The sequence below is a fragment of the Pteropus alecto genome, unplaced genomic scaffold (genome assembly GCF_000325575.1).
Source record: "Pteropus alecto unplaced genomic scaffold, ASM32557v1 scaffold540, whole genome shotgun sequence".
Lineage (NCBI taxonomy): Eukaryota > Metazoa > Chordata > Mammalia > Chiroptera > Pteropodidae > Pteropus > Pteropus alecto.
Genome location: NW_006429308.1, coordinates 175,218 through 186,085, shown reverse-complemented (window position 1 = coordinate 186,085; position 10,868 = coordinate 175,218). Strand labels below are relative to the sequence as shown.

The window sequence follows — 10,868 nt, the reverse complement described above, 5'->3', positions numbered from 1 at the left end:
TGGTACATATATACAATGGAATATTACTCAGCCATAAGAAGAGATGAAATAACTGCCATTTGCGACAACCTGGATGGACCTCGAGATAATCATGATGAGCAAATAAGCCAGACAGAAAAAGTTGAAAATTACATGATATCACTTATATGTGGGCTATAAACCTAAAAGCAACAAATGAGCAGAACAAACAAACAGAGACTCATGGACATGTACAATAGACTAGTGGTTACCAGAGGGTGGGAGGTGTGGGAGGAGGGGAGAATCAGGCCAGTAAGGTCAAATATAGGGAGGTAGGGGGAGGGCGAAGTGGGTAAAGGGGATCAGATATATGGTAGCTGAAGGAAACTGGACTTTGGGTGGTAAACACACAATAGAATATATAGATGTCAAATTATAATGTACACCTGAAAATTATATAATTGTATTAACTAATGTTATCCCAATTAATGTAATAAAAAATAAAAATTAAATCATTTGCTTTAAATTTTAACAAGTTGTTTACCTTTCTATTAATTAATTGTGAGACTTTATTTTTCAGATATATGCATTGTCAATATTTTCTCTAACTGTGGCTTGCTTTTCCACATTTATTATGGTATTATTTAAAGTAGATTTTTTTTTATAAAGTTCAATGTTGAATTTTTTTTCTTTTATGTCTATGCATTTTGTATCCTAAGAAATCTTTGCTTTCATCAATTTATGGCAATATTATCCTTTTTTTCTTCCTTTAGAATCTTAATAGTTTTAACTTTCAAATTTAACTTTATATTACATTTCAAACAAGGACTTTACATTGAAGTACGAGTAGAGGTTCATTTTGTTTTTCATACAGATATCCAGTTATTCTAGCACTGTAAAGACATTTTTCTGTCACTAAATTGCATTGATATCTCTGTTGAAAATTAGTGAATTATGTTTGGGGCTATTTCTGATTTCTTTATTATTTTCCAATAATGTATTGATATCTGACATTCATCATCCAAATCACCAGACATCAGACTGAGAACCATCCTGGACCAATCCTAGGCAAAGGATAAAGGATTGATTATTCTCAAGAATGCAATTTTTACCAAAAGAACTCTCAACTTTTCTTTCTTTTTCAGAATTGTTTCAGGTTTCTACCTAGCTGTATTCCCAATTTGCAAACTCCAAGGCCTTTAAATAAATCTTTATTATCTATTTCTAGCCAAAACCCCCAGACTCTTTTTTGAGTTATTTTGACATGCCCTAGTTCTGGATCTTAGAAGTTCAAGATTGAAATATCAACAGCATTGGTTCCTTTCATTAGCTATGAAGGAGAATCTATTCCAAGCCTCTCTCCTAACTTCTGATGGTTTGCCAGAAACTTTGGCTTCTAGACAAATCATCTTGATTTCTGTTTTCCCATCCACATGATATTTTCCCTGTTTATAGGTCTCTGTGAACAAATATTCTCCTTTTAAAAGGACTCCATTTTGGTGTGGGGCCCGCCCTACTCCAGTGTGATTTCATCTTAACTAATTACATCTTCAATGACCCTATTTTCAGACAAAGCTGTATTCTGAGGTACTGGAGGTTAAAACTTCAACATATGAATTTAGTAAGAATGCAATTCAACACCTAATGCCTTTCTGAATCCTGTGGAGGTACTAGTTTTTTGAAATACATAGACAATGAGGGGTCTTTAAGAGGTCAGTCAAGGAAAGACTAAATATTCTACTATATATTTCTTTCAGCAAGCCATAGCCAACTAAACTTGAAAAGTAGTGTGTTTGGCCTAATAAGTGACTTCCACAAATGTCATGTCTGCTTGGAGCCACCATGGCTTTTGGAACTGTGGAGGAGTCAAGGGATGAAAAAACTCAGGTCTTATTCCTAGGTGTCACATTCTGTTTAGAGAGAAAATGTTCTCTAGGGGAAAAAAAAAAAAAAGAAGAAGAAGAAGAAAAAGAACCTGACAATTTCTTCTACTTTCATTATACTAAGCAATTCATGTATGACAATGAAAAGAAATAGCTAAAGAAAAACAATTTGCAACCTGAAATAAATGAAAAATTATAATGTCAGCCTGATCTCCAAAATAATAAACCCTTGAATATTTTCTGTAAACCTGGACTCCCTAACAAAAACAGTTGTATCCTGATTTTTGTTATGCTGAAGTGTGAACATATATCATAACCTTTGTAAATATGATGATCACAATATACCATAAATGCATTAATGTAAACCTGATAACCTTGGTAATTTTTTGTGTGATTTGTTCCCCTATAACTATATGTATGGTTTTGTATTTTGTGAGGCATAGCTTCCAAAGTCTGACTGCTTTGCATTCTTTGCAAATAAATTTTTGCTTTCTGTTTTAAAATGCTTCATCTGACATTTTATACGTCAGGAGATGGTGAAAAAAAATTAATAAGAGATTACCAGCAGAATCCTATAGAGGAACTGGGAGAGAAGAAGCTCTATGTAGGCTTTAACTATTCAGGCTGAGGGAGGAGGGCCTACTAGCCTCACAAATTCTCAAAAATAACTAAAGCAAGACCCAAGGCATCGGAAGTCCTGCAGATAATCACTCGCTCAGAAGTGGGAGGCCTCAGAACCATAGCTAACTTGGAAAACAGTAAAGCACCAATAGATTGTGAGCACCCTCATCAAACCTACATGTACATACTCATCTGTATACACAATAATGTATAATCTCACATTATCAGGTTTGTAGACTACCAAATACCTTCACAAAGCATGTGTATTCAGTGGCCTTGCACTCACAAAGCCACTGTCACACTATCACACTAACTATGTATACTTAAATTATCATTCATTTTCACACACGTCCAGTCCCTTACATGCATATTTATTATCTCTCAGATACACACATCAACATGCATGACATATCAACACACTTTCACATTGCACAAAATATCTCTTTAATTATAAATATATATACTCTAACAAAAATTACACATATAGAGATAAGCTCACACTCGTATAATCTCAACAACACATCTTCTTATACATGCATTAAAATACTCTGCTTTTGTACTTGTACATATAAAGGAAAGAAGAAAGTTAAGGGTTAATGCTTTCAGCTTTAATCTCCAGTCTCAGAGGAAACCAGTGTAAGTATGAAGCAGTGGGGCTTAGGAGGAGGGAGAGAACTAATGTTTGGGGGAAAGGGAAGGCTAGACTTTAATAGACCTTTAAATAAGCTGTAATGTGAGGTCTTTACTGAAAACTGAATCCCAGAAGCCAGTTAGAGCTGCTTATGATCTTTCCCAGAGATAAAGAAGAGCTCACAGTGAGTAATTCCCATGCTCCAGTCATCTCTGCCCTTCACAGAGAGCAACAGGACTCACAGAGATTTCAAGAAGCTGGAAGGCAAGGTGTGTGCTGTGCAGAATGTCCTGACTCACTGGGGGTTCCAGGTCCAGAGAGATATGACTGCTGAGCTTCCTTCTGAGAGGGGAGAAGATTCACTGCTCATACTGTGTATTCCAGGGAAACGCAAGAAAAATGGAAGGGCCACTTGCATATACAATGTCTCTATGAAGGAGGTTAGATTTGAGCCCCACCCTGCTCCAGCATTGTTGTTCTATGCTTTACTTATAGGTACCCCCAAAGTGAGAAAACAGAATCTAAATATCCCTGACGCTATATCTTAGCAAGATCTCAGCCCATTTTATCTTTCATACCTTCAGGCTTGAGCAACATGATTGAACTGATGGACATAACTATTTCCACATAATGAGTGGAGCAATTGAGGCCCCCACAGAGTCAGTGGGTACCATAGCTGGATTGAACCCATACTCACAGATAAAAGCTGAGCTCCACTAGTGTGAGAACATAGTTCTGGTAACCATATTTTCTGCACCAAAAGCTATGCCAAGTTCTCACAAGTTCGATTTTATTTGGGGGAACAGAAAAATTGAATCCGAAGTTCAATGTGTTATACTTGAAAAAGCTGACTTAATTTCATCTTTTAGTATGCACTATGCTTACAAGAGTTCTAGCCCATGGAGGAGGGGAAGGGAACATATTTAAAATCAGGATAAGGAGGAAGGAATGTTAGGCAAGAAGAGAAATTATATCACTATTTCTTTTTTTACTCATTAGGCAATGCATATTTATATCCCTTGACCTAGATGTAAGCTGATAACATGTGCTTCCCCTCAGGAATACTATTGTAAACCTCACACTGAACAAAAATGACCGAGGATTGGTTAAGTCCCCAGGATGTTTAGCCTAGACTCTGCATATGTTGAGTTCATAAGTCTGAGAGAAAAAAAAATAAGAAATTTGCTGATAGTGAGGGCTCCAAATTCCATGGGACAGTAGCAAAAGAGGAAAGAGAGAAACCCATCAAGGGCTCCCATCTCCCACTTCAGACCTGTCATAAGTCAAAACTAACTCAACATCTCTATATACATTCTTATGGACTTTAAACCAGGTGTTTTTCAATTGGCTTCCTACCCTGAAAAGTTGCCCAAGTGGCTTAAACAGAGAGACAAAAAGAACCTAAGGGAAAGGTTAAACAAATCAGTTGTTAGTTTTAAAGAATAAAAGGTTAAGAACTACTATGACATTATTTGTCAAGATAGTTTTTCCTTAGCAGATTGTACTTTTAAAAAAATACTGTTTTTTATTTTAAAAAGTATACTTATAGCTAGTATGTTCTGACTCCATTTTGAGTGGCATAAATATGAATAAAGAGTAGCATCACTTTACTTGCAAATTTTTACTTATTAAAACAGTTTAAATTATTCCAGCTTATCATTAAACCCACTCACCTAATTATTTAATTGCTTCTTCCAAAAGATTATAAATAATAATAATGATTTATTTGATTGTTATCACCTGCAGAGAATAGATTACTTGCCAGTGGAGAACACATTAACCATCCCGTGATGTTGACTTCAGGGAACAGCTCTTCTCAGCCTGTGTCCTTCATCCTGCTTGGGATCCCAGGACTCGAGAATTCCCAGTTTTGGATTGCTTTTCCATTTTGTGCCATGTATGTCATGGCTATAGTAGGCAATATTACTGTCCTTCACATAATTAGAACTGACCACACCCTGCATGAGCCCATGTACCTCTTTCTGGCCATGCTGGCTATCACTGACCTGGTCTTGTCCTCTTCCACCCAACCTAAAATGCTGGCTATTTTCTGGTTTCATGCTCATGAGATTGAATACCATGCCTGCCTCATCCAGGTGTTCTTCATCCATGCTTTTTCTTCTGTGGAGTCTGGGGTGCTCATGACTATGGCCTTGGACCGTTATGTGGCTATCTGCTTCCCACTCCGCCACTCTAGTGTCCTGACCCCATCTGTAGTGGGGACACTGGGGGCAGTTGTGATGTTGAGAGGGCTGCTATGGGTGAGCCCCTTCTGCTTTATGGTCTCCAGGATGCCCTTCTGCCCAAACCAGGTTATTCCTCAGTCATACTGTGAGCACATGGCTGTGCTGAAGTTGGTGTGTGCTGATACTAGAATAAATCGTGCATACGGACTCTTCGTGGCCTTCTCTGTAGTTGGCTTTGATATGATTGTCATTAGTATATCTTATATGATGATCATGAGAACTGTGCTGGGGTTGCCCTCTGGTGAAGCCCGACTCAAGGCTTTTGGCACATGTGCTTCCCATATCTGTGTCATCTTGGCTTTTTATATCCCAGCCCTCTTTACTTTCCTCACCCACCGTTTTGGGCATCATGTGCCCAGAGTGGTACACATCATGTTAGCTAATCTCTATCTACTAGTGCCTCCCATGCTCAACCCCATCATCTATGGAGTTAGAACCAAACAAATCAGGGACAGGGTTATTCAAGGGTGTTGTGGAAAAGACTCTTGAGCCAAGGGGCACAGAATGACAGCCACTCCAATTGTCTCTCTGATCTAGGACATAAATGAAAAAAGTTTTCCAGGCCATCACATATTGTCACTAAGTCATCTCTGTGAACAACTAGCCCAAAGGTCAATGACCCTCCAGAAGCAAAAGGAGCTATTTTCAAGACACCCAGGAGAAGAGCTCTTCGAGAAATGCAATTAATAATAAATGCCGAATTGACCTATGTTCTTCATCACGAGAAAACAGTAAAAAATATGTTGACCTATCAAATTAGTGACCACAAACCACTAAGGTGAAAATTATTTTTGCATTGTTTGTATAAGTTGGTATACTTTATTAAAAAGAAGTTTAGAAATTTCCATCAAAAGAGTAGAAAAATATATATATATTCTCTATCTTGGAATCTTTATAGAAATGTAATTTTAGAAAAAAATGTACAAAGGCATGCATAGATTTGTTATTTACAAAAACAAAATCAAGAAAATATTCAAATATTGACCTATGAGAAACCAGATGAAACAATTTATCATGTATCATTTAACTACTATATTTTCAGAGTATCCAAGGATATGAAGACTTATCAAGATATAATATTAAAGGAAAAAAAAAAACAATTGTCCTTAAAAATGATGCCAATTCTAAAAGAGGATACAAATGCATAGAAAAAGATTCTGGAAATATATCCAAATGCTAATAATAGCTACTCGGAGTAGTGAGATTTGTGATATTTAATTTTGTTTTTGCATATTTATGTAATTTTAAAAGTTATCCTCGAGTAAGGAAGTTTAATTTTAGGGGGAAAAAAAGTAATTGAAACAACACAAATGTATAGAAGAGATTAATTCTGTTCCAAATCCTAAGGGAGTAGAGGAGGCAATCTAAGAGGATGGGGGACTCAGCATAGAGTAAGTTCCAGAAAAGCTTGAAAATCTAGACACAAAATTTCCAGAATTACTTTTGAGACTGCTAACAATGTGGATTAGGTATGCCGAGTGTTGGTCTCTCTTTATAAAACTTGCTTATCTTTTGACAACAATGAGTTTCAGAATAAAGAAGTTTTGAAAAAGAATTGAGAAGAAAGTTCTCTTCTGAAGATAACTATATTGTACAGTTAAAGGTAGTAAAAAAAATCACTAGAAATTTTAACATTTGTTAATATTCAATTTCCTTTTAAATTAAAATGTTAAGCTATTTTAGAAAACTGTTTTCTTTATTTTTTCTTATTCTTTCAACTTTATTGAGGTATACTTAACATACAAAAAGTTGCACATATTTAATATACACATTTTGATGAGTTTGGACATTTGCATACACCCATAATAGCACCTGAAACAAGGTAATAAACCTACCCATCATAATCATTGCATTTGTATTTTTATCTTTATACTGCTCTCCTGTCAAAGCCGAAAGCAAAGAAGGTTCTAAAAAAATATGAAGAAGCTTTATAAAAGAATAGCATAATTGTTCACTATCCTATCCTCAAACCTAGCTCTCTGCAAAAACAAACGAAAAAAAACCCCACTAGTTACATGAACAAATGATTGAATTTTCACATGTACTTAATACCATCATCTCAAAAATTTCACTACTGCCCACAAGATGGCATTTTGCAGGTCCATTTTTGCCTCATTTCTCCAAAAATGGATCCCAGACTTCTCAGGGATCCTTGTATTATTCCCAGGGAAATTTAGAAGGATGCTGTTTGTCAAATAAGATAAATTTATTACAGAAATAACAATTTTTTCTCACTCACTTCTCTTTATTACATATATAAAATATTTGGATCATTTTATATTTTTATTCAAGAACTATCTAGCATTCTGTAAGAGGATGAGAATAGAGTGAAGGACAAGAGAAATTGGCAATCAGAACATCTAATTAGAGTAAGACTACTAAAATAAGCACAATGAATGCCTATGATTCTAGCACCAATATTAAAAAAAAAAATTATTACTTAAGCTATGCAGCTCTATCACAATTAGAAGCATATTTAAGTATTCTGAATCAGTGAAAATAGATGATTGCTTTCATTACAACCTGAAGAACCTGTGGATCCAGGCCATCAGTTTTGTAACTAAACTCAAGCTTGTTTGTAGTTGTTTGCAGAAACTATCAAATGAGCACTTTGAGTGAGAGACTCAATTTCCCATTAGTAAGAGAGGTAGAGTAGTCACAGTGCCTCTCCGAAACACACATCTCCAAGGTGACATAGTAACTAAGAGAGGCCGGACAGAACTTAACAAAAACAGTCCCTGGCAGGTCAGCTTCTGTTTTTTTAATATTACTCAGAGCCGAGCCATGCTCTCAGGGCTCAATTCTAAAGTAATTTCAAAAGGGAAATGCTCTGTTTTATTGTCTACTCTTCAGAGTCAAGCAGTGTTATTGGTATAATGACATTTCTTATTCAAATTTGACAAGCATTTTTCCCTCATTTATTATGTGCCAGTACTGTGCTTGGCACTTTGGTTCTAGAGATTAAAAATTCATAGCTCACTCTAACAATCCTTCCTCATGTTCTCACAGCACCTGGTACAATCTGCTGTCATCTCACTCACTCCCTAATACCCTAATGATTTCATCGTGTGTTTAATGTTGATGCTCAGTCTGCTAATCCTGAAGTCACTGGCTAATCCTGTTCTATCTTCTGAGCCTATTTCTCCCAGGCCCAAAAGGAAAGACAGAAAGGCCCAAGGAAATACTTTGCAGGTCAGAGCCTTCACCTCATCTCCTGGAGTCTCAGTCTTTGGGTCCTTATTCTCAATTGTCTATCTTAGGTACAGGCCATCACGGAAAAGATTTTAAATTCTCTAGCTTCTGGAAGTCTTCCAGATACCAACCATGATATTTCTTATAGGCCTTTGCATCACTGCAGGTGCATATGTACAAGTAACTGCAATTACCCATCTACCATTTGTAGATAAGGAAACAGAAGTAAAATAATCTAAGTAACATTCTTGAATATGTTTCTGAGCCAGACTATAGAGCAAAATTAGAAAGTGGGGGGAAAATAAATGAACAAAAACAGACATCTTAGGTGGGAAGAAATTAGTTATAGGTCTTAAAGACACTTATAAATAAAGGGTTGTGGATTGTGTAACTCTGAAGAGAAATTCATGTGGTAATCAATATTAATGATATCCCTGGAGTTGTGCAAAACTGTGCCCTAGAGAGAGATTTAAAATGAAATTTGTGCCAATTTCTGTTTCTTAAATATGCCAGCCCTATTTTAAACTTGATTTAAAAGAGGATCAAGGTCAGGAGGGAGGAGACAGAGACAGGATACCTCCCCAGCAGGTGCCCCATTTTAATTGGCTTCCAGCTCAATGGACTTTGTAAACCAGATCTATGGCAACAGTTCTCCTACCACCAGAAACAGTAGTAATGCGTGCACAGTCATTCCAATAGGAAGGTAGAAAAGACATCAGGAAGGGAAAAGCTGTTGAGAGAAGAGTAAATGTTCTCAAAAAGGAATAAAGAAGGCTAGCATGTGGTGATATAGACTGGACCAAGTGGGGTGGTGTCTTGACTTACCAACAAAACTTATTTTTGAAGCTGGTGTTTTTGAATCCACATGGGAGAGGGAATCATTCATCCAGTGATTTTTCAATAGTTACTTTTCTATGTGTCTTCTCTCTTACTAATCCTCAACAGTCATGTCTTTTTTTGCTTTTCAACTGAGAATTTTTGAAGACAGCCACCAAATTATTCCAATATTTAGCGGCCTGGAATAGAGTAAGGGATTAAATATTTGTTACATGAACAAATAAGCGAATGATGAATACAGTTATTCTAAAAAGATCTCATGTAGGACTTTAAAAAAGAAATGAAGTATTTTATGGGTTCTCTGGGAGCTCTCATTTTCACGAGGCACGCAAGTACATGAACCTAAACTGCATGATCTGTTTATTGACTCACTTGCAATAGCAATGCTTTGAGCAGCAGCTACTGAAGAAACTAGCCCTGATTTACATCCCTTTTCCCAAGGTTCCCAGCAGTTAGGTCCAAGATTTCCCCCAGAAGTAGAAAAGGACTGAAAGAAGCATGAGACAGAGTAAGGAGACATGGAAGTTTGTCCCAGTTCAGGCCTTTCTGTGGAGTGTGTCTAGGAAAGTCTCTACTCTTCCCTAGACCAGCTCTTCTGTCACCGTATCCTCAGCTCTCAGAATAAAACAACGATCACGTATTAGACTTGCCTACTTCCCAAGAAACAGTAAAAGTTTTTATGCCTAAACAAGGACGCTTGGGTATTTACGAATTCCTCCATTGGCAGGGAGACTTGAAGGCAGGAAAAGGATCAGAAAAGATATCATTGAGGAGGTGATGATTAATGTGTCTTAACTTGAGTAGTTTTAATTCATAAGATAGATAAAAATGGGAAGGAAAGGCAAAGCTGAGGAATCAGCATTTGCAAAAACAATGAACCATGAAAAATCCAGGAACAACAAAGGGATAGAGAGAGAGACGCTGCCAAGCAAAATACTGGCCTGATCTTTCCTAGAAACTTAAGTTTTAGGAGAGAAAGCTTCCACTGTGTGTTTAAACCACAGAACCCTGGGCACATTCGAAGTGGGGACTTGTCTTGTTGAGAGTCTTAGAAAGAAGCTGGGCTATGAGGGAAAAAATTAAACTCTCACAGGTAGAACTGACCCCAGACAAAGGAGGCAAAGTTAAGGGAACATCCTCAGGATTCTGTAAAGAATTAGAGTGCAAGGAAGAGGATTGGCAAGATTCTGATAGAGTTAGCTCTTCCATTCTGTGTGTGTGTGTGTGTCTCTCTCCCATTTTCTTGATTTTTTCAATTTATTTTAATTCGATGTATATAAAAAAGAAAAGCATACACCCACAGGCATAATAAAGTAATTTATTTCTTTATACACAATTAACTTTTATGTGAAATAAAAGGACAAGAGTTAAAGTAGCATTTACTGTGACTCATTTCCATTTGAAGATTCATTTCCTTTTGAAATGTTGATTCTTCATTCTAGAAATGTGGGCCTGTGATTTATGAACACTGCCATCAGGAGAAACTGAATATAGCCCAAT

At 36.6% G+C, this 10,868-nt stretch overlaps 1 protein-coding gene across 1 annotated transcript; it reads left to right on the top strand.

Annotated features, from left to right (window-relative positions):
• Positions 1-634: 634 nt before the first annotated feature.
• On the top strand, positions 635-5,828 carry LOC102879540 (olfactory receptor 52R1). Its single transcript, XM_006903822.2, has 2 exons — positions 635-658; positions 4,875-5,828. Exons 1-2 carry the CDS (start codon positions 653-655, stop codon positions 5,826-5,828), a joined length of 960 nt encoding a protein of 319 aa, XP_006903884.2. The 5' UTR covers positions 635-652.
• Positions 5,829-10,868: the final 5,040 nt, after the last annotated feature.